The sequence below is a fragment of the Lycium barbarum genome, chromosome 9, assembly GCF_019175385.1.
Source record: "Lycium barbarum isolate Lr01 chromosome 9, ASM1917538v2, whole genome shotgun sequence".
Classification (NCBI taxonomy): Eukaryota; Viridiplantae; Streptophyta; class Magnoliopsida; order Solanales; family Solanaceae; genus Lycium; species Lycium barbarum.
The window spans coordinates 42,081,209-42,105,902 of NC_083345.1; the positions used below are offsets into that span (position 1 = coordinate 42,081,209).

General features: G+C 33.3%; 3 protein-coding genes across 3 annotated transcripts; all 3 read left to right on the forward strand.

Annotated features, from left to right (window-relative positions):
- The first annotated feature begins 1,361 nt into the window (after positions 1-1,361).
- LOC132611441 (very-long-chain aldehyde decarbonylase CER1-like) lies at positions 1,362-16,380 on the forward strand. The gene is made up of 10 exons (XM_060325876.1): positions 1,362-1,653; positions 2,332-2,558; positions 7,685-7,917; positions 13,474-13,693; positions 14,001-14,376; positions 14,468-14,575; positions 14,973-15,173; positions 15,257-15,355; positions 15,695-15,868; positions 15,968-16,380. Exons 1-10 carry the CDS (start codon positions 1,594-1,596, stop codon positions 16,148-16,150), a joined length of 1,881 nt encoding a protein of 626 aa, XP_060181859.1. The 5' UTR covers positions 1,362-1,593; the 3' UTR covers positions 16,151-16,380.
- Positions 16,381-18,163: 1,783 nt separating this feature from the next.
- Positions 18,164-22,852, forward strand: LOC132611443 (uncharacterized). The gene is made up of 2 exons (XM_060325878.1): positions 18,164-18,372; positions 20,516-22,852. The coding sequence occupies exon 2, from the start codon at positions 20,781-20,783 to the stop codon at positions 21,336-21,338; it is 558 nt and encodes a 185-aa protein (XP_060181861.1). The 5' UTR covers positions 18,164-18,372; positions 20,516-20,780; the 3' UTR covers positions 21,339-22,852.
- On the forward strand, positions 21,409-24,298 carry LOC132611895 (uncharacterized). Its single transcript, XM_060326254.1, has 4 exons — positions 21,409-22,317; positions 22,406-22,875; positions 22,963-23,277; positions 23,590-24,298. Exons 1-4 carry the CDS (start codon positions 21,409-21,411, stop codon positions 24,296-24,298), a joined length of 2,403 nt encoding a protein of 800 aa, XP_060182237.1.
- Positions 24,299-24,694: the final 396 nt, after the last annotated feature.

Genomic DNA, 24,694 nt, shown 5'->3' on the forward strand with positions numbered 1-24,694 from the left:
TGGAAAAAGGGCTAAAAATATCCTCTGTTACGAATTTGGGTAAAAAAAATACCCTTCCAGTTGTTAAAGTTTTCAAAGATAATCTATTTTTTGCGGAAATTCCCAAATACCCCAAAATAATCCGATTTTATTTTTTAACTCAATCATTAAACCCGACCCATCTAAACCCGTTTCAACTTCGACAACATGGTTAGAAGCACTTCTGGAATCGGACGACACTGAAACCAACGCCATTCCTAACCCTTCTTCTCCTATTCTCCACACACCCAATAAACCACAACTACCTCACCCACCAACTCCTCACTCCCGGGTCCACCGGACCTTAAACCCACAACCGGTGGACCCACTGGCTATCCGGGTCTATTTGAATCATCCGGTGGTGGTAGTAGTAATTTTCTCAGGCAGAACAGTTCACCGACGGAGTTTCTTGCACATATTAACTCTGATGGTTACTTCTCAAGCTATGGTATTCCGACCACTTTGGACTATCTTTCTCAGCCCATTAAGCGAGCTAGAGAGGGTGATTCAGAAAGTTCCCCCAGAAAATTATCATCCCATTTGGTTAGTATATAGTTGGGTCGAGTTTAACGATGGAGCGGATTTAAAAAAATGAAATCGTGTTATTTTTGGGGATTTGGAGATTTCCATTAAGACAGGGGTATATTTGATAACTTTAATGACGGGAGGGGTTTTTTTTGACCCAAAATCATAACGGGGATATTTTTAGCCCTCACTACTAAAAAATCTCTATTTTCCCACTAATTTCCCACTGGAAATGTTTAGTGGTTATTTCTCACTAAAGTTGGTGGGAAAAAGTTACATAGTAATGTTTTCACACGGAAAAAAGTAAGAAGTTTCTCAGCGTTTCAGTGTGGACCTGTTTCCCACCATGCGTTTACCTAGTGAGCTAATTCGATGCGAATGAGGTGAAAAATCATGTTTTATAACACAACTTTCCCACTGAATGTCGGTGGGAAAAATATCTTTTTCTAGTAGTGTCTTTTCCCAAAGTAGAGGGGTATTTTTTTACCCTTTTCCCTTCAATAAAAGTGCATTACAAAAAACAATAAGTAATTATAAAGGTGTAAAAATCTCACTAGGTAACAGTAAAAAAGTTAAAAACAACGCACATACTGTCATACTGAACTTAGATTAAGATTAAGTAAAAGATCTCGTTAAGTAAAAGCCCAACGAGCGGGGCTAGTTACTCAATCTTTAGATCCACTCAAATCACTTAAACAAGGTCGTGGTCAATTAATTATTTATAACAACGGTCACAGATATTCCACATCCAAAATTAGACCTATGCATGGTGCAAAATCTTCGGAGAGAATTTGTGCAAGATGGAGCCAGCAAATTAAAGATGAATAGTAAAAGTGATTGTTGCAGGATCAAGGTTGTGAAAGCGACACGTGGACACCTACTACAAGGGAGCGTTGAGAGCATATTAATGACAATATTTACTCTGCCTTTACACGAGAGTTCTATATAGTGCATTCCTATTATCATAGCAAAGGCACAGCTAGGGCATTTTGGGTAAAGCTTGGAGTGCTAATTAGTTTAACAATCTTTTGGTTAGCAAATACAATCAACATGGCTACTAAACCTGGCATTCTCACGGAATGGCCATGGACATGGCTTGGGAATTTCAAGGTACTCTTCCTTAATTTCTTTACGTGGTTTATCTTGAATTCAATCTCTTCATAATTCTCCTTTTCATAGTCCAAATATCTCCGTAGAGAGTAAACTATATTCTTAAACATGTATGCTTAAGAGTTAATGGTAAAAAACAAACGTCAACTATCATTTTTTTCTGAGTTTTACATCCGACTATTAGTTATCCCCTTTTTATATTTGAACTATCACCATTTATGTATTAAAATATACCTCGAGGCTTATTAGGCCAACTATCAGTTATTTCCTTTTCCTCTCGTAAACACGTGCACCTAGGCATGTTTTAATACATAGATGCTGATAGGTCAGTTAAAAAAGAAAAATATCTGATAGTTAGAGTGTGAAACTCGCGAAACAAAAAAAAATAGATAATTTAGCTGTACTTTGGACCATTATCACTATATTTAAGTTGTTGGGTTTTAAGGAACTATCTTCTTCTGTTTTCTGTTCTGCTAATAAGCACTTATTCCTTGAATACGTAAAAGGAAAGAGACCGATATGTGGTATATTGCACTTTGCACAAGTCCCGGCGTTAATTTTAACACCACGTGTTGCTGTTCTTTTTCTCTTTTCTAATTATTTCAACAATCAATTTATGTTGAATTATATGTCATCAATATTATTATTGACAGTGCTTTATTTTGTTTGAATGTGTAGTACGTTGTTTTGGCACCATTTGTGGCACATAGCATCCACTCATTCTTCATGAGCGAAGATGAAAGCAAGAGGGATTTTGGATACTTAGCTATATTCCCATTTCTACTAGTCCGAATGCTTCACAACCAGATATGGATATCCTTATCTCGCTACAGAACTGCAAAGGGTGATAATCTAATTGTTGATAAGAGCATTGAATTTGATCAGGTTGACAGAGAAAGAAATTGGTACGTACGTACCCTTTACATAGTATTATGTTCAACAAAGCTTCTAGAAAACTTATTACTATAGTCCCTTACATGCCATCTTTGTTTCCTTTAATAAACGAGTATTATTTTCTTTTGGAGAGTGAAACTACCTCATCACACTTCAAATAAAACTTATAAGTTATAGTGTCGGTGACCCAACCCAATCTATGTGACATCTTTCGAATTTTTAGAATTAAACGAGTTTTTTTTTTTACTGTAATTTTTTCATACCTTTTGCATATTTATGATTGTTAATTAGTGTGACTTATAGTATTTCTTGCGTAATTTTCAAATATGTGAATTTTCTTTTAAAAAACTTGAAAGATTTTATGTCGAATTCACGATCAAATTTAGGAACTTTGACTCTGAAAAATTGAACTATACCACATAAGTTAGGACATAAGGAGTAAGTGTTTTATTAAATAGTGGCAGAAACTGTTTTTCTTTTTTCCAACGGCAACAAAAAGTTTTCGCCGTATGTGGGCTTTTCAGTAACAAGAGCTAAATTTGGAGCAATTGAGATAAAACGAAATGAAGCCCGTAATCTTTTTATTTAATCCCCCCCCCCCCCCCCCCCCGCCTCGTAGAAAAGCACCTGTCTGAGCTTTTATTAGACGCCAATGCAGTAATAAGCCCCTCCTCTCTCCTATCACATGATAACGTTGTGGCAAAATTTAAGAGCCTTAATTATTCTATGAGAAACATTTGGCTCTACCGAAGATATTTTTAATTGAGGAATTGCATAATAGGCCCAAAGCTCTAATTGTGGAGATTAGAGCCCCGTTTGGATTGGCTTATAAGTTGCTGAAACTAGCTTATAAATTATTTTTAGCTTTTTTGAGTGTTTGGCTGGCCAGCTTAAAGTCATTTTGTGCTTAAAATAAGCTCAAAAATATAATTGGGTCAATTTGGCTTAGCTTATCTAAAGTAATTTATAAGCTGAAAACAGCTTATAAGCCAAAAAAATAAAATAAGTTGACCTACCCCAACTTATTTTATTTTTTTACTTATAAGCTGAAAACAGCTTATAAGTTGCTTTTTTAAGTCAATCCAAACAGGCTCTAAGGAGTTGGTGGGGGTATACATGAAAGTTAGTTTTGTGAAAAAGACATTAACTTCCTTGCATGGGCGTACAACTACACCAAAAGAGACTTTTAGTGACAATATATTTTTCTTTTAGCAGCAATAGTTATTGCTACAAAAACATTCCAAGGTCGATAAAGCCTTTAGTGGCATTTATTTTTAGGGCTAAAGTTTGGTATTGCCGGTAATAATTGATTCTAGAATATAATTAACGGCAATTAAGTTATTTCCGTAAATTAATTGCCGCTAAAAATATATTTTGTTGTAGTGTACAGACACATCATTCAATAAGCAGCCCGTACGCGGCGCATAATTAAATACTCCACCTTGTGGCTATAGGACCAATTTTGTGCCTAACTTTCCCAAAGTATAGATCTTTTATCAAGCGAGATATTGGTCAAAATATACCTAGACTGTCACTTTTTCCTACCTGAACTATCACTAGTATATATTAAAACACACCTAGTTGAGTAGATGATCGATGATAGTTCAAATATCAAGGTGTATCTTACTACATATCAAAACTGGAGATGTGCTTTAATACATAAATAGTGATGGTTCAGGTAGAAAAAAAAAAGAATAACTGATAATTGTTGTGCGAAACTCGAGAAAAAATAATGGTAATTTAATTGTGTTTTACACCATTAAATCTTCCAAAGCTAAAGATGTAATCTTGGAAATCTTATCCACTCTCGTTCTGTCATCCTTGAAGCTTTATCTTCTAAGAATTGAAAATTTTGCACTAGGACATGTGGGCATGCCCTGGCATCTTGCATGCAAGAAAACTAAGTTGTTAAATTGAACTTGTACCAAGACAGTCATAACGCCAGAAGTTTATGCATGCCTACACGATTTAAAAGAAAAAAAACTAGAATGTCTTGAATTTGTAACTTACAACAGCTTTTAAACCCCCTTTATCACTATATACTACAATTATCCCTTGTGCCATGGAAATTCAACAATCCGTATATAACTAACAAAATTATTTTTCGCTAGTCAATACCAAAAAAGCAGAAATAAGCTGTGAATGTCATCGCTAAATTACCCGTAACAAAGAGAATTTTTAAATAATATGTCGGTAATCCGTACCTAAATATGATTAGCAATGAATACTACCATATATTTAGCTACGAAATTTGTCCGTCGTTAATCTTGTTTTCTTTGTAGTGGCTATTTATTTGCTATAAGCCTATAATCATAATACCAATTCAATCGAACCCCTTACAAATATCTAGCTTCGCCCCTTTCCAAAACGGTCCCAAGAAGAGGAAATTAAAATGAACATAAATAAGGAAGTGTGTATATATATATATATTTCTACTATTAAGAAGAGCCGGTTGGGCTCACTTTCTCGTCGTCCGTTCCAGTTTAATAAAAATATATTGTGGGTCTCATATATATTAAACAACAACTAATCTTAAAAAAAAATTGTGGGCCCCATAATTCTAATATATATATATATATATATATATATATATATATCCGTTCCAATTTAATAAAAAAAAATTATGGGCCCCATATATCTTAAACAACAACTAATATTAAAAAAATAGTGCAACTTAATAATGTCAAAAAAAAAAAGTGCACCCCATATTAAAAAATCAAACAATATTCATGTAATTTCCAAAGTATCTCATTAAGTCAATAATGATGGATTCATTGTCACGTGCGTATTCGTAGCAAACACTAATATAATAAAGTTTTAAATAAGGAGCACAAACTACAATGTTATATTAATCGTGTTTTGAACATAGTATCCCATATTGACAAAATCAAGCAATATATATATATATATATATATATATATATATATATATATATATATATATATATATATATATATAAAAGTGAATCTCATATTAAAAAAACGAACAATGTCAAAACAAAAGTGCAAAAACAAATTGTGGGCCCCATAATTTATATATATATATATGCATAAAAATAGTGCAAATTAATAATGTCCAAAAACAAAAAGTGCACCCCGTATTAAAAAATCAAACAATATTCATATTATTTCCAAAGTATCTCATTAAGTCAATAATGATGGATTCATGGCCACGTGCGTATTCGTAGCAAACACTAATATAATAAAGTTTTAAATACGGAGCACAAACTACAATATTATATTAATCGTGTTTTGAACATTGTATCCCATATTGACAAAATCAAGCAATATATATATAAAAAAAAAAAAAGTGAATCCCATATTAAAAAAATAAACAATGTCAAAAAAAAAAGTGCAGACTTTGTATTCGTAGCAAACACTAATATAATAAAGTTTTAGAAACGGAGCACAAATTACAATGTTATATCAATCGTGTTTTGAACATAGTGTGTGTATATATATATATATATATATATATATATATATATATATATATATATATATATATATATATATATATATATATATATTATATGCATAAAAATAGTGCAAACTAATAATGTCCAAAAGGGTGGGCCCCATACTAAACAACAACAAGCAATATAAAAAATAAAAATAAAAAATAAAAGAAGAACCTATATAAAGCATAGACCCATGCTTCGTCGTCCGTTGTCCCTTAAAAAAAAGGGTGGGCCCCATACTAAATAACACCGAGCAATAAAAAAAAGGAAGAAAAAAAAGTGGAACTCACCATCTCCAAACTCATGGGAAAAAAAAGTGGACCCTATATTATCAAAATCAAGCAATATAAAAAAAAAAAAAAAAAAGTGAACCCCATATTAAAAAAAAATATAATGTTAAAAAAAAAGTACTGGCTTTGTATTCGTAGCAAACACTAATATAATAAAGTTTTAGATACGGAGCACAAACTACAATGTTATATTAATCGTGTTTTGAACATAGTATATGTATATATATTATATGCATAAAAATAGTACAAACTAGTAATGTCCAAAAAAATCAAAAAAGTGCACCCCATAAAGGGCGGACCTCATACTAAACAACATCAAGCAATATATCAAATAAGAAAAAAAAAAAAAAAAGTGGAACCCGCCATCTCCAAAGTCACAGTAAAAAAAAGTGGACCACATATTAACAAAATCAAGCAATATAAAAAAAAAGTGAACCCCATATTAAAAAAAAATAATGTCAAAAAAAGTGCAGACTTTGTATTCGTAGTAAACACTAATATACTAAAGTTTTAGATACGGAGTACAAACTACAATGTTATATTAATCGTGTTTTGAACATAGTATATATATATATATATATATATATATATATATATATATATATGCATAAAAATAGTGCAAATTAATAATGTCAAAAAAAAAGTGTACTTCATATTAAAAAATCAAACAATATTCATGTAATTTCTAAAGTATCTCATTAAGTCAATAATGATAGATTCATTGCCACGTGCGTATCAATTCATTAGTGGAGCAAATGAAATTGTTTTTCTTCAAAAAGTTAAGTAGTCAAACCATACAGTTTTTTTTCATTTTTTATATTTGCCTGAGATCTAATCTAGATATTAAACTGTTGTATTTGCTATTCCGCCATGTCATTTATTTGTTATGTTCACTAAAATAAATATACTTAAAATATTTGCATTTTAAAATAAGATAGAATTTAATTACTTTTTTATTTTTATTCTTACTCTAATAAATGTGAAAAGAGATTAATGTCGTAAAAAATATATATCAAATGGAGATCAAATAATGAATAAGGTAAATTAGTCAAATTATAATTCTAATCGACGTTTTCTTAAAAAACTCATGCAAAAGACAACATGACAAGTAAAATGAGCTAAAGAGGATTAGTAGTGGATTTTCCTATTTAGCTACGGAATTTGTTCGTCGCTAATTCTTGTATTTTTAGTAGTGTGTGTGTATATATTCCGTAGGTAAATAGGAAAATCCATTACTAATCCTATTTCGCACCAAATAGTGTAAATAATCATATAATTATGTTAACTACGAGTAATTTCGTGATGAATTAGCGATGAAGTTCATAACTAATTTTTGTTTTCTTTATAGTTATATATAACATGGCATAACTTATTTAATATTTGCAGGGATGATCAGATCATACTTAACGGACTGTTGTTCTATTATGGATATATGAAGTTGGAGCAGTCTCATCATTTGCCTTTCTGGAGGACTGATGGAATTATTATGACAGCCTTACTCCATATTGGTCCTGTTGAATTTCTCTACTATTGGCTTCACAGAGCTTTCCACCACCACTTTCTTTACTCTCGCTACCATTCTCATCACCATTCATCCATTGTTACTGAACCCATTACTTGTAAGTCATCCTCCATTTCCACAATTATATTGCTTAATTTCCAAAAGCATAATTTGTATTACTCCCTCTATTTGCATATATATATAACACTCTTTTTCCTAGTATATTCCTGAAAGAACGACATAGTTATATATTAAAAAATTTAATTTTAAACTTCACATTTTATAGCCATAGAAATATCATGACATATTGTGCACCACAAATTTAAGGATATCTTTAGTATGTGCTAGAATTCTTTTTCTCTTAAACTTCGAGCTAATCAAATACCATTACATAAAATGAAAGGACAGAAGTTTTTTTTGTTAGCATATTAGAGGCAGAGGTAGAGTAGATGACACAAGTTCGGGAGAATTTAGTAGTTTTGATCCAAACTATATATTTATTTTAAAATAATCAATTTAACATGTATAAATTATTAACTTAGAACCTAGTAATTCAAAAGAGATTCATAACACATATTAGAACCTCCTAGAGTTAATAATAGTACTCCTTATGTACCATCTTATGTTACATGCTTTCTTTTTTAGTATATTAAAAAAAGAATGACTCATTTCAACAATATGACTTGTTAGGACCCTACTCGCCACTCATTTAAAATGAAAAGATACGTGAAACTCTCAATATTGTGCATTTAAAAGAATACTTTTCATACTTCATATATATTTGGTTACGTCTTCTTTAATTTTTTAAGTAGGCGTTTGGACATGCGATTTGAAACCATGAGATGAAACCAGCGTTTGGACATGCATTTCATCTCATGGTTTCAAACCATGGTTTGAAACACCAAATCGTCCAAAAAGGCATGATTTAGGGTTTCAAAAATTTTAAATATAAAACTTGACCCATAAGTTTATATTTTATAAAACAAGACCCATAAGTTGATAAATATTTTTAACAATTACTCCCACCGACCATTTACCAACCTCATTAACTTTCACCAACCTTTATTTATGTCTACCATGTGAGAGGATTATATTAAAGAGTAGTTACATTACTATTCATGTTAAATTTTCATTTTTATTGAATTAAAGTTTGATCAATTGATGTATTTTTTGGAAAGGTCTTCTAGTAGCGTATTAATTTTGTTATGAACTATGACTTGCTTATTTGGTAAGATTGTATAAGAATTGGGAATGTTTTGATAGTTTTCACAACTTGTGAGGTCTTTATGTCTATAAGAGAAAATACAACTTAAGATATTCAAATTACATATTCAAACATGATTTCAAATCATGGTTTCAAACCATGATTTCAAACCATGGTTTCAACCAAGTCCAATCGGCTCCTTAAATTTCATGTCCAGCAAACACCATCATATAAATTAAAACAAAAGTAATAATTAGGCCTAGTATGACAGACACTGACAAGATGCTCGGACATAATTAATTAACTATTTATATGTGAATTCATCAACACATTACTCCCTCCGTCCCATAGTACTTGTTTACTTTTCCTTTTACACGCCCTTTAAGAAATCATAAATAAAAGTGTACTTTTACTATATTATTCTTATCTCCCTCCATTAATTGAACTCTAATCAATATTAGTTATTTTAAAAAACAATTAATGTCAAGGTCAAAATAGAAAAAAATTAATTAATTCTATCTTAATTTTGTAAATGGACAAATATTTTAGGACGAATATTTTTAATAATGTGGACAATTAATATGGAACGGGGGGAGTATTAATTAACTGATATGATTTACTAACAATAGCCATAAAAACATATAACCTCGTGCCAACAAAAATGAAAACAAAGTCGGCAGCATCGACAAACTCTCTACAAGGATTCATTCCAACACTCAAAAACTTGAAAAGGGCAAATCAAACTAAATAAAAGTGCCTTTCAACTTCAGAATCACAGGACTAAAAGTCAGCTTCAACATTATACAAGACCAAAACCCACCAATTCAGAAATCAACCAAACTTCCACATTTCCTCAGTCTAAAGCCAATATATATTACTTATACATATTATATACTGAATATACAGTGCATAATTGATGAATAGGCACTGCATAATTTGTGTATAATCAGTATGTATTCACTATACACGGCTTATACACTTATTATGCACTAATTATACTCTATTATCATTGAGTTCACCTTACCCAAATAAGTATATTTAAAAAAAAAAAAAAAAAAGTCAAAATTTCTTTTCCATTCTCTTCTCTCCAGACACCTCTGTTACACTTCAAAAAAAAAAAAACATTGATCTGGGAAAAAAGTTCCAATGCAGATCTAAAAAATAGAGAAAGAAGAATTCTCTGATGATGTTGTGACGATCTGCGACGTTGAGGAAGGGAGCTAAATTTTTTCGCTGTTGGCTGCCATTGAAGGACTACTGAAGATTGTGAAGGGGGAGTAAAAAAGGGTTTGGGACTTTTTGGAGATAAGAAAGAGAAAAGGGGAGTAGGGGGGTGGGGGTTAATAAAATAGATAAGGAAGACCCGAGTGGCTACTATATGTATCTGATAAAACAGTATGGTTATTCTGAGTTTTTGCCATAACGGGGGTGTTAACTATGCTAATTATTCAAAATTCGCACATTAAAACTATGTCCCACTTTCTGATGGCTGCACGTTATGAGAGTCCGGAATCAAAATGCCCCCAAAAAAATCACTTTGAACCAAAGTACACAAAAAAAATGTTACAAAACTACCTTTAGCGCAGTAATTTACTGCGCTAAAGCAGTTCACGGAGACGGAGTCGTTAACTGCTTTAGCGTAGTAATTTACTGCGTTATAGAAGTTGTTAAAAAAAAATTCTATAACGCAGTAAAATACTGCGTTATAGAAACAGTACCAAAAAAAAAAAAAATTGGCCAACTTTATTTTTTGAAACACTTAGTGTTTTTTTTTCATACTTTGACCAATGATTAGTCGTGTGTCAAGACTCCGAAATGTCAAAATTTTATATAGAACCTGATTTTTTTTCTACGTACAATAATGTAGGCTCAATACATCAAGGATACGTAAACGTTCGGATCGTCATTTTAGGGGTTGAAAAGGTGTCCGATGTAAGTTTTGTTTGTAAACTTTAGGTTTAAGTGTTCTATATACATAGACGTCCATTTTTGTTTGAAGACTTGTTGTCATTAGCTTAAAGTGTTTTATTTTTAGGGTTTAGATTTAAGTGTGCTATTTTTTAAAGTGTAACTTTATTTCGAATATACGCGGTTTTTTGCGCTCGGACGTCCGATTTACGCGATTTTTTTTTTTTTTGCAACATATTCAAAAGAAAGTTACGCATTAAAAAATAACACACTTACGGAACTTAGTGTATTTTTTTCCATAAAAAGATCGCAACATCTTATTTTAATAAATCTTTTCTTTGCAGCGCTTAGTGTTTTTTCCATACTTTGACCAACGATTAGTCGTGTGTCAAGACTCCGAAACGTCAATATTTTATATAAAACCTGATTTTATTTTTTTTGCGTACTATAATGTAGGCTAAATACATCAAGGATACGTAAACATTTGGATCGTCATTTTAGGGGTTAAAAAGGTACCCGAAGTAAGTTTTGTTTAAGGTTTAAGTGTTTTATTTTTTAAGGTTTTGATTTAAGCGTGTTATTTTTTAATCAAGGCATAACTTTGTTTTGAATATAAATATAATTCTAAAAATATAGGGAGAAAAACTAGTTGTAAAGTGGTCAAACTTTAGATGGTCATAACTTTGCGCTTGGACGTCCGTTTTACGCGTTTTTTTTAACTTGCGTATTTTTTCGAGATCTATGCGGACAAATGGCCACAAGGCGGTTTGGCCGAGCCGATTTAAAAAAAAACACCTTTTATCCCATTCAATTTTAATTTTCCCCCAAATTGGCCTGAAATTTTCAGTTTTATTTACTTATAAGATGATGATACGCAATAGATTTCAACGTAAAAATCCCGGGGTAATGTAGCTGTGAATGTCAATTTCACTTCTGCGGTTTCAATTTTTGAAAATAAAGCTGACTAATTTTCTCGACATATAAAGTTGACTAAAATAACCTTACAGTCAAACACTAAGTTTTTTCAAACAAAACTTACTTCGAGCACCTTTTCAACCCCTAAAATGACGATCCGAACGTATACGTATCCTTGATGTATTGAGCCTACATTATTGTACGCAGAAAAAAAATATCAGGTTCTATATAAAATATTAATGTTTCGGAGTCTTGACACACGACTAATTGTTGGTCAAAGTATGAAAAAACACACTAAGTGTTGCAAAACAAAAAAAAAATTGCCAATTTTTTTTTTTGTGCTCGCTATTTTACTGCGTGATACAAACAAAAAAAAAAAAATTCTTTAGCGCAGTAAAATACTGCGCTAAAGCAGTTAAAGACCTTTTGGCAACGACTTTATTTTCAATAAATCTAAACCCTAAAAATAAAAAACCTTAAGCTAATGACAACAAGTCTTCAAACAAAAATGGACGTCTATGTATATAGAACACTTAAACCTAAAGTTTACAAATAAAACTTACTTCGGGCACCTTTTCAACCCCTAAAATGACGATCCGAACGTTTACGTATCCTTGATGTATTGAGCCTACATTATTGTAAGCAAAAAAAAAATATCAGGTTCTATATAAAATATTGACGTTTCGGAGTCTTGACACACGACTAATCATTGGTCAAAGTATGGAAAAAAACACTAAGTGTTGCAAAAAATAAAGTTGGCCAATTTTTTCTTTTTGATACTGTTTCTATAACACAGTATTTTACTGCGTTATAGATTTTTTTTTAAACAGCTTCTATAACGCAGTAAAATATTGCGCTAAAGGTAGTTTTGTAACATTTTTTTTTGTTGGAGTATTTTAGTTCAAAGTGATTTTTTTGGGGGCATTTTGGTTCCGGACTCCACGTTATGAAGGGGCCAAAAATGCACCTACTTAATAAGCATTCTCTCTCTCTCTCTCTCTCTCTTTTTTTCCTCTGATGGCTTGCAATCAGTGGTTGTATATTAGGGGTAAGGTCTAGTCCGGCAGTTATTGCTTTCAATAATAATATACAACTCTACCAAGAGTCTTGGGAATGTTTTTTTTTTTTTTTTTTAAACACAGATGGGATGAAGTTAATATCTCAAAAATGTTTTCTTGCATTTGATCACAACAAGAAAAAAAAAACTTGTCTCCACATTTTTATAATTAGAATATGTCATGCACTATATATTTGTTGGCTCTTTGTGACTATTTAAATTGGCCTGACCTATCAATATATAGGTGGTTAGAAAAGTGGAAGTTTTTAAATACCCTATGAACTTTTTCGATGGGGAGTTTTAAGGGGTATTTATTCTATTTAAAGAAAGTTCAGGTGATAATTGGACAAGCTCAAAATATAGTTGTGTAACTGTAAATACGAGACAAGTTAAGAAGTACTTATACTTTTCTCCAAAGTGGAAGTTCTTAACATTGATAATACATGGACTAATAAGTCATGTTTCCTAACATATGGACGGTTGCAATTATAATGTTAGCCTCTCAAAAGAATAAGAAAAATGCAAACCATGTGGTATTTATTATTTGCATTCAAAAGTAAATTTCTGTTTTTTGTTTTTGTTTTTGGCAGCTGTGATTCATCCATTTGCAGAGCACATAGCATACTTCTTGTTGTTTGCCATACCACAGCTCACAACTGTGCTAACGGGGACTGCTTCAATAGTTTCATTTGGTGGATATATCACTTATATTGATTTTATGAATAACTTGGGACATTGCAACTTTGAGATCATTCCCAAGTGGATGTTCTCCATCTTCCCTCCTCTCAAGTACTTGATGTATACACCCTCGTAAGTCTCTTATTATTCTACCTTTATTTGTCTCATCTTTTATCTTCATTTGGTGCACCAAGATATATTTGTTGTCCTTCATTCATCAATTTTATGCATGCACGTAGCTACAAATGTTTGTATGCAGAAATTTAGGAAGACCTTATGACTAATTAGGTATGGAATCAATGATGCATTAGACGTATCTTAATGTTATACAATATGATAAGATTCATCTACCTATATGTGTCATAGAAGTTCTCAAATTTCTGAAGAATTTGATTTTCCTCAATGAATTCAGCTAACTGCAGTTATTTTGATTACACAGGTACCATTCACTCCATCACACTCAATTTAGGACGAATTACTCACTTTTCATGCCAATGTATGATTATATCTACGATACATTGGACAAATCTTCAGACACATTATATGAAAAATCACTTGAAAGGCAAGGCAAATCGCCAGATGTGGTGCATTTAACACATCTAACAACCCCAGAATCCATTTACCATCTCAGGCTAGGGTTTGCTTCTTTTGCCTCAGAACCCTACACTTCTAAGTGGTATTTCTGGTTAATGTGGCCTGTCACATTGTGGTCTATGATGGTTACTTGGATTTATGGTCACACATTTACTGTTGAGAGAAATGTGTTCAAGAATCTCAATTTGCAAACTTGGGCAATCCCCAAATATCGCGTACAGGTAAGTACTTATACTAATAATTATTGACATTTTCATTATGTTTACTAGTACTATTTAATTTTTATCAGCCTAACTGTTGATTTCATTCCAGTACTTCATGCAATGGCAAAGAGAGACGATTAATAACTTGATTGAAGGAGCTATCATGGAAGCAGACCAAAAAGGCATAAAAGTTTTGAGCCTTGGACTCTTAAATCAGGCAAGTAAGTTAACATATATATCTAAGATTAATTTGGACCCATTTGGCCATGAGAATTTTTCACCTTTTTCCGGTAATTTTTTTTCACTTTATATGAAAATTAATGTTTGGCCATAAAAATTCCAGATATAGCTTGAAATTTAGAAAAGTACACCTAAAACCCTGTTTTCACCTTTTTCACTTTTTTGACTTTCATTATGTTCAAACAATCAAATATTCTTTGTAAAAACTATAACTAAACACAATTCCATCTTCAATTCCAACTTAAAAATTCCAAATAAAGTGAAAAAAATATTTGATTTTCATGGCCAAACGCCTACTTATAAAATAATGCTTATTTTGTACATTTGAAAAATTTAATCTCATGCTTGTATATATGTACATGAAACTTTTGCAGGACGAGCAACTGAATAATAATGGTGAGCTTTACATAAGAAGGCATCCTCAAATAAAAGTGAAGGTAGTAGATGGAAGTAGCCTAGCTGTTGCTGTGGTCCTAAACTCAATTCCCAAAGGAACTACCCAACTGGTCCTTGGAGGACATTTGTCGAAAGTTGCTAATGCCATTGCCCTAGCGTTATGTCAAGGAGGAGTAAAGGTCTCTTTAACTGTTGACATTATACACTGAATTAATCTCCTCACATTGGTGTCCCCTTCTCTCATTTATTATGATTGTGATAGGTCGTCACATTGCGAGAAGAAGAGTACAAGAAGCTCAAAGCAAGTCTTACTCCTGAAGCTGCAACTAATTTGGTTCCCTCAAAAACTTATGCTTCAAAGGTATAAACGCCAAAAAGAAATGAAAAGATTGTTAATCTTGATTATTCATTAAAAAACAACACTACTATAAAATCTCTATTTTCCCACTGAAAATATTTAGTGGCTATTCCCACGGATATTTTGATTGAATTAGTGAGAAAAGAAAAAATAGTAGAGTTTTCACACGAAAAAATTAGGAAGTTTCCCAGCATTTCAGTGAGGCCCTGCTTCCCGTCATACGTTATCGCAGTGAGCTAGTTCGGTGAGAATGAGGTGGAAAAATCATGTTTTATAACACAAACTTTCTATACATGACCGAAAAAAATATAATGTTTTTTATTAAAGCATTATTTATTGCAGATATGGCTAGTAGGGGATGGATTGAGTGAAGATGAACAATTGAAAGCACCAAAAGGAACATTATTCATTCCATTTTCACAATTCCCACCAAGAAAAACTCGCAAGGATTGCTTCTACTTTCACACACCAGCAATGATTACTGCAAAACACTTTGAAAATGTGGATTCTTGTGAGGTTAGAATCATTCTACAATTCCCTTAATTTCTTTTTTCTTAATTTGATCCTTTTTATTGATCACTAAGCATCTCAACTTTCTTCTTTTTATACCAATAGAATTGGCTACCAAGAAGAGTGATGAGCGCATGGCGAATAGCTGGAATTCTACACGCACTTGAAGATTGGCATGAGCATGAGTGTGGGAACATGATGTTTGACATCGAAAAAGTGTGGAAAGCGAGTCTTGATCATGGTTTTCAGCCAATAACTATGGCTTCTGCTTCTGAATCAAAGGCTTAAGTCAGACTTTTATTTATTAATATCTATAGCCTGGGTGTGGTGGCATATGAGTTTACGAGAAGCTTACTAAAGTACTAGCTTGATATGAAATCTTACAATTGCTCCTATTATGTAGGACCTTTTTCTGTTTCCTTAAGAATTTCCTCTCTTGTTCTGTGGATGTATGACTGTATACATTGCTTCTATTCTATAAGATCTAAGCTTTTTCAATAAACATTTGGCTTAATATATATTATCCAACGGACATGAAAAGTCTCAATTTGTCATTGATTTCTAATGGAGTTTTAATGTGATGATAACTTTAAATTATAGTTAAAAGTTCAGGGGTATATTTGGACCGTTTTAATCGGCACGTGGAGTCAATCATAGCCATTTTGCTGACTACAAGTCCGTGCCACCCACTACATACCCAATCAAACTGCGAATTTTTCAATTCAAAATCAGGGTATATCCCTTTCCCCATTGGAACCTATTTTGGTATTAAAATCATTGATTGATGTGGTTTCTAACTGCCAAATTGTGTCTACCCTTTTCAAAATCCCCGCCCACATGTTAACCTCCTCACACTCTCTTTTTCAATCCTCTCTTCTCTATGTTTCATTCGAATGGCAAGAAAACCTCAAACTTATAACTTTTCAAAATTCATACCATCCCACAATGTCGACCTCATAAAACCCTTCACAATATGTTCCCATTGAGTCTTACTGGACCACACCTATTGGTGATGCGTCTCCCTCAAACTCCCAAACTCCCCAAAGCAAGATTCCCAAGAGGCCCTAAACCTGGTCAAGAACAAGAAGTCTCAAAACTTGTTGATGAAGAGTCTGTGTCCAATACGCCAGCAGGCAACGAGGCAGTGATTTGGGTTTGGGGGGGGGGGGGGGGGAGTGCGTGGGTGTGGGGGAAGATTGATGATAATTAAGGAGTTAGGCACTCCGGCTAGCGATGACAAAAATAAAACAAAATTGGTAGTTGAAAAAGAAGGAGAAGAGGAAAATGACGTAAATGATGCAGAGAGTAAGGGCAGAGATGTTGGTATGACCGCACAAACCCCTGGTCAAAAATTAGGTTCTTCTGGTGCAGGTGAGGTAGAAGATGTATTTGTTGTGACTAAAAATGTTCAAGAGAATGTAGATGTGAGTTTTGTGAATGAGGGAGTTGGCCGTGTTACGACTCTCGTTTTTATCGTAAGAAAGCCCATGGTTTCCTAGTTGAGTATGCCTTTAGAATGGAGACTCGTACCCGAGTTTTGAGCTATCATGGTGTCTTACCCCGTGTACCGAAGTACAAGCATGTGTTCTTTGCAATTCGATAGGATTAGAAGCTAAACGAACTGAATCGCCTCGAGCCGGAAAGACTCAGGGAAACCAGTCCCCTTTGACGGACCGTCGAAGTGTCGACGGTGGCGTCAACCCACGCTGTTGACACGCCGACATCTTTAAATCTCCGATGGCTGATTGACGGCGCAAGTCAACGGATCATTGACGGGTCGTCGACCCGCGCGTCGAACCGCACCACTGGAACCCTTTTGTTCTACTTCTATATAAATGTCCCGCACATTTTATCCTCATTATTTTCGTCCTCCAAACCTAAGAAAACCCTAATATATTTACACTACTAAAAAAACAGCGTTTAGCGACAGAATATTAGCGACAGACCACATTCCGTCGCCAATTAACGACGGATTAGCTACGGAATAATCATTTCGTCGCTAGAAATGCAATTAAAATTTTAGCTCTTTATATAGCGACGGATTAGCTACGAAAAATGAACTCCGTCGCTAATTATTAGCGCGAAATTTTGGCGCCTTAAAATTCACCACGGATTCAGCAACAAAAGTGGTGTGACAATTTTTATTTATACTTAGCGACGGATTCAGCAACGGAAAATCCGTCGCTGGGATTTTAAATTTTCTTCAAAAAAAATTATATTTGCAGCAACCGATACTTCTATCGTAATATTAATTGCTAGAAGAAGTCAATGTATTATTTAGCGACGGAACATAAAATCCGTCGTTAATTCCGTCGGTAAGGGTAAAATAAAAGATATATCCTAGGGCACGGAAATACTTCTTCTCACTTCAAACACCCAACACAGATAGAGAGAGAGAGCTTTTACTGTAAATTTAGGGTGAAATCGTGAAAGGGATAAAAAATAATGTGAATCTAGGGCTTTTATTGCATTTTTCTCTTCTTCTGCTGCATCTTTTCGCTAAAGGACAGGTATTTATTGGTTTTTTCTATGTTTTCTGGGCAATTTCTGTCTCCTTTGTCTATTTCTTTGTTTTCTCTGAAGTTAAATCTGAAATAGAAGTTACGAAATTTGGGTATGTCTTGTTTGTGCATAAATCTGTCTTTTTTTTTTGTTTATTATTGCTAAAATCGAAGTTGGGTATCTTGAGAACTGTTGGGTTTATAATTTTTTTCAATGTTAAGTGTTGGGAATCTCTATTTGGCTCATAAATCTGATGAAAATAGAAATTTCAACCTTTGCTTTGGCTAAACTTTGTTGGGTTATATTATTTGGAGCTTAAAGCTTGTTTTATTCTGCTTCATGTTGCGAGAAGAGCTTGAAGAACTCAACATTCTTCATATTCTGTGATTCTAGAATTTCAGTTTCAATGTTTGAAGTCTATGTTAGTGAACTGGGTTTTTTACTCGATTCTTCAAAACTCAGCCTTATCAACATTCTTCATGCTATTCATAGTCCAAATATTGTTGTAGTTTCTTATCTTGTTCTTTTTTTATTTACCTGTGAGTTGCCATTTAAGCTTGAAAGCCTTAAGTTTGATTGTAAGAATTCATGCTCTTTATCTTTGGTAGCTGATTAATAATCACAATAGGTGTTTGATAGCCGATTAGTTATTTGTGCATATTGCTAGTTTTGATTCTTTAACAGTTTAAGCACTTAACTTGCTGGTGTTGATAAACTTTTCAGGTTAATGCTAGGTAAAAATACAACTAATACTTGAAACGTAAAAACAATATCAGATTGATATGTTGGTGTGGTGAGATTATAAAGAGTCCATCCCTTCTTAACTAAAAGTTTCAAGTTTGAAGCTTGAGAATAATTATTTTTTGAGAGGGAGCAATTTACCCTTTGAAGGATCTTTAAGAGCAATTTAGAAAAATTGGGATAGTAAGTTTCGAGTGAGCCTAAAGAGAAATAAATAAATGAGATCGATACGTAGGATTTGCTTGTTCGAGCTATAATAAGTTTGTAAAGAAACTTAGGTAGTCATTTTTTTTTTTTTTTTGTGAAGATAAACTTAGGTAGTCACTTAAGATACAGTTCTGTCAATAATTAGTGAGGAAGATTTTTAGGTGGGAGTCAATAAGAGGGTATATGATAATTCCTTTTGAAATAGGAAATATGGATAGTTGCTTTCTTTTTTATAAAAATCTGCATTCTAGTAGTTGAATAGCTGCTGATTTCTATGGTAAAAGGCTGAAAACAGCTCTTAAAATCTGTTGCATTTGGATTTAAAAATTGCATTGTAACACACACTTTGTTTTATTTGTTAAAAACTGCATTTTAGCAGTTGAATAATTGCTTCTTTATGAGATTAAATCCTGCATTTTACCAATTGAAAATTGCTACTAAAATCTGTACTTTACCACTACAAGACACTTGTTATTTTTTTTTTTGTAAAAATACTGCATTTTAGCAGTTGAATAGGCCTTTGAATAGCAACTACTTTATGAGGTTAAATTGTACATTCTAACAACTGAAAACTGCTACTAAAATTTGTATTTTACCACTACAAGACACTTGTTGTTTTGTTTGTTAAAATACTGCATTTTAGTAGTTGAATAGTTGTTGTTTTGTTTGTAAAAAGCTACATTTTAGGAATTGAATAGTTGCTGTTTTTTGTAGTAAAATACTGCATTTTAAGCAGTTGAATAGCAGCTGTTTTATTAGGTTAAATCCTGCATTCTAACAACTAAAAACTGCTACTAAAAATCTGCGTTATAAAGCTGAGGCAAAAAGCAACAATTTTGTTGAAAGTTACAATTGATGAGTTGTTTGTTGGATTATACTTGTTGTATTCTGGGATTTATTTAAGCCTACTATTTTGAAGTTCTTGTTTTGGGAAACTTGAGGTTGGAATTTGAGGTGATTAAGGTGAAAAAGTTTCTTTTTTGTTTTTAGTGAAAGCTTTTATTGACCATTATTATGAAGAAAAATGATCAATATGTTTTGTTTTAGTTTCTCATTTTTTTTTTTAACGAAAAAGGTGAATGATATGTTTTGATTCATTAAGGTATTTCAACTTGTTCTTCCATTTAGAGATCATCCTGGTTGTATTAATTATATGAAGATGGAACTTTAATTTGATTGCTTTGTTTATTTCAACATTAATAGGAACATGAATAATCTAGAGCGTGTTTGGATGTACGAGAAGTTGGATGGCCGAGGGAGTATAAACCGTAGCTTTGTAACCGGTATGGACAATTTTATTCAGTTTGCACGTTCTCAACGAAATTACATGAGCGGTGACAAGGTTAGATGTCCATGTAAAAAATGTCACAACATTAAATACATGGATGCTGAAATCGTTCAATATCACCTTTTTCATTTTGGATTTGTTGAGAACTATTTTGTTTGGGATTATTAAGGGGAAAAAGATATGATCAATGAGATAGCTTCTGGCAATGATTTGCACGGTGGTGCTCAACCTGAATTGGGATTTGATAATCCATACGGACAAATGGTCTTAGATGCAGCTGGTCCCAACTTTGGTCAGGGTTCGAGTTCGCAATCTTATAGCAATATTGAACCTGATTCTTATCATCCTTGTGAACCTTCAATGGAGGAGGAGCCTAATCCTTCAATGAAGGAGGATCCTAATCCTTCAATGGAGGAGGAGCCTAATCTTGAGTCCCAGAGATTTTATGATTTGCTACGAGCTGCTGATGCCGACTTGTATCCCGGTTCTTCTCTCTCTCAACTTGCAGTAGTCTCCAGGATGTTAAATATTAAAATGGAGAATACTATGTCACAGAGAGGTTATAACCAAATGATGCAATTGTTGAAAGAGGCTTTACCTGAAGATAACAAAGTGCTTGATAGCTATTATCAGACTAAGAAACTAGTGCGTAGTTTGGGTTTGCCAGTTGAAAAGATTGATTGTTGTGATTCAGGATGTATGTTGTATTGGGGTGATGATGCACCTTACATCTTGTAAATTCTGTGTCTACCAGAGGTATAAGCGTCGTGTCGGCTCTCGTAAAAGGAAATTGGGCCCTTACAAGAAAATGTGTTATTTTCCTTTGATTCCTAGATTGCAAAGATTATATGCATCCCATGCTACAGATGCCGACATGAGATGGCACCATGAGCATACACAAGAGGATGGGGTAATGCGTCATCCATCAGAATCTAAGGCTTGGAAGAATTTCAATGAAACTCATTCTTTTTTTGCTGCTGAACCAAGAAATGTAAGGTTGGGGTTATATACTGATGGTTTCCAACCCTTTAGTCAGTCTGGGAGGAAATACTCTTCGTGGCCAGTGATTGTCACCCCATACAATTTACCTCCAGGAATGTGCATGAAAGAGGCATATATGTTCCTAACTATCATTGTTCTTGGGCCAAACAATCCCAAATATAAAATTGATGTTTATCTGCAACCTCTAATAAAAGAATTGACTTTGTTATGGGAGACAGGTGTAGAAGCATTTGACATCTCGAAAAAGCAAAACTTTCAACTAAGGGCAGCTTTGATGTGGACAATCAGTGACTTCCTAGCATATTCTATGTTATCAGGATGGAGTACTGCCGGCAAGTTAGCATGTCCTTATTGTATGGAGGAAACACAATCCTTTAGATTACAACATGGCAGGAATACATCTTGGTTTGACAGTCATAGAATGTTCCTTGACCAACATCATCCGTTTAGGAGAGATCGTAAAAACTTTCTCAAAGGTAAGACTGTGAAAAGACTATCACCATCCTATAGAATAGGAAAGGAAATTTTGAACCAAATTTGTGACTTAGGGATAAGGAAAGTAACAGAGTTAGATGCACAGGAAGTTAATCGGAAAATATATAAGTCTTGTGGGTGGAAAAAGCGAAACATATTTTGGGATTTTCCTTATTGGAGTTCTAACATGATTCGACATAATCTTGACGTCATGCATATTGAAAAAAATGTCTTTGATAATGTATTTAATACAGTTCTAAACATTGATAACAAAACCAAAGACAATCACAATCACGTCTAGATATGGTAAATATTGTGATCGACCACAGCTGGCAAAGGATACTAGTGGAAAATATCCAAAAGTTGTATATACAATAGACAAGGAAGAAAGAGCTATCTTGTTCAATTGGGTGAAGGGTTTGAAGTTTCCAGATGGGTATGTTTCGAATTTGGGTAGATGTCCAGACACAAATGCGAAAAGGTTATTTGACATAAAAAGTCATGATTGCCATGTGTTCATGCAACGACTAATGCCTATTGCTTTCCGTGAACTACTTCCTAGTAATGTGTGGCAAGCACTTACAGAATTGAGCTTATTTTTTAAAGATCTTACTTCAACCACTTTAGGAGTGGATGACATGGAGATATTAGAGGCAGACATCCCACAAATCTTGTGTAAATTAGAACGTATATTTCCCCCTGGGTTTTTTGACTCAATGGAACATCTTCCTGTGCACCTTCCATATGAAGCAAAGATTGCTGGACCTGTACAATATCGATGGATGTATCCTTTTGAAAGGTAAATTTGAAACTTTATGTTCAAATTATGACAAGTATGCTATGCAAAACTTTTCTAATATAATGGTTCATCCATTTATCTATTTAGGTACCTTGGAACTCTTAAAAGAATGATTGGAAATAAAGCTAGTGTTGAGGGTTCCATTTGTGAAGCATACTTGATGAAGGAGTTAACACAATTGTTTTCTCATTATTTTGAACCTCATGTCATGACACGTAATCACGATGTGCATCGTAATGATGATGGTGATGCTGTGGAAGATCTTGAAGGAAATTTATCAATATTCACCCATCCAGGTCGACTATGGGGAGAAGTAAAAAAGAGGAATTTATCCCTTGAAGAAATCAAGGCTGCCCAAACTTACATTTTACTAAATTGTAAAGAGGTTGAACCGTTTGTGAGGTAGCATTTGAAAGTTAAATTCTCTTATTATTATTATAAATATACCCATATATATCATGACTTTCTATTGAACTTATATTGTTACAATGAAGTATGTATGTGCAACGTTTGTAAGGAGAATTCTCGGATCTATCTCAAGGTAGATGAGAGCCTTGAAGCATATTTCTCTATATGGTTCAAGGAATATGTAAGTTCCAATAATCATTGATTTTTATACAAGATGTTATTAAATTCGGATGTGAAATTTAACTAAGTCTTACATTTTTTTAAATAGGTCTGATGCAACCATATTGAGAATAAATTCTTGCGTAGTCTTGCTCATGGACCATTAATAAGCGCTACATGTCATTCAGTGTATTTTATTAATGGATACAAATTTCACACGGACAGTCATGGTAGCGCAAGATCAACAATGAATAGTGGAGTTTGTATATCGGTCCCAAATTTTGGTGATTACTATGGACGGATAAAAGAGATTATACAAGTGGAATATCATGAAGATCCTTTAAAGAAAACAGTGTTATTCAAATGTGAATGGTTTGATCCAACTTTGGATGTTGGTGTTAAAAAGCATAATCAGTACAAATTGGTTGATGTTAACCATCGTCGCCGATATAAAAAACATGAACCTTTTATTCTTGCGATGCAAGCAACTCTAGTGTGTTATGTGTTGAATCCTAGCAAGAGAAAGGACAAGGATGATTGGGTAGCTGTGTTGAAGGTCAAACCTCGAAACGTTGTTGAATTACCCGATAAGGAAGTGGTGACAACTCCAGAATTGAATATTCCATTCCAAGTTGAAGAAGTTGAAGTCCACGAGATAGATATGAATGTTTCAATTGATGAAAATATACTCTTACATGATCTAAATGGGAATTCAATTGAAATGGATGAACCCATCGTTGATAGGTTATTTCCAGAGCAACATGAAATCCAAGAGTATGAAACTGAAGAAGAGTATGAAATAGAGGAAACTGAGGAGGATGAGGAAGAGTTCGAAGAAGGAACAGATAGTGACTAATGCTTAGTAACATGTGTTATTGTATCTTTATTGTATTTTGCTTAAGATTTGGGTGTAAAAATTTCTGATGGATGGTTGAGTGTTTTGATTTACACCACAGTTTTTCTTTACAATATGTTTTCTTCAACCTATTTTACCACTTTCATCGTTACTTGTTGAATTTTGTAGTAGACTATGCACCTATGTTGTTTGATTTATGCCTTCTTATTTAGTGGCTACTTATTTGGGGTTAAGTGCTTAAGTTCGTAGCCAAAATACTTGCTTGTGATAAAATAGCAAGTAGCTAAAACTAGTTAATCTCTGTTACATGATTTCATGCCATTAAATCATTTATTATAATTTTATATTCCATTGTCGTTTTAGTTCAACCTTTGATAGAATCCTCCTCATGTTATT

Bases quoted from the DNA above. Each gene is read 5' to 3' on its own strand.
- LOC132611441 (XM_060325876.1), top strand. From the start codon at position 1,594: ATGGCTACTAAACCTGGCATTCTCACGGAATGGCCATGGACATGGCTT. The intron at 2,559-7,684 runs GTACGTACGTAC...TAATATTTGCAG, and splicing joins GTTGACAGAGAAAGAAATTG to GGATGATCAGATCATACTTA. The intron at 7,918-13,473 runs GTAAGTCATCCT...TGTTTTTGGCAG, and splicing joins TGTTACTGAACCCATTACTT to CTGTGATTCATCCATTTGCA.
- LOC132611443 (XM_060325878.1), top strand. From the start codon at position 20,781: ATGATCAATGAGATAGCTTCTGGCAATGATTTGCACGGTGGTGCTCAA.
- LOC132611895 (XM_060326254.1), top strand. From the start codon at position 21,409: ATGTGTTATTTTCCTTTGATTCCTAGATTGCAAAGATTATATGCATCC. The intron at 22,318-22,405 runs GTATTTAATACA...GATCGACCACAG, and splicing joins AAAAAAATGTCTTTGATAAT to CTGGCAAAGGATACTAGTGG. The intron at 22,876-22,962 runs GTAAATTTGAAA...TTATCTATTTAG, and splicing joins TGGATGTATCCTTTTGAAAG to GTACCTTGGAACTCTTAAAA.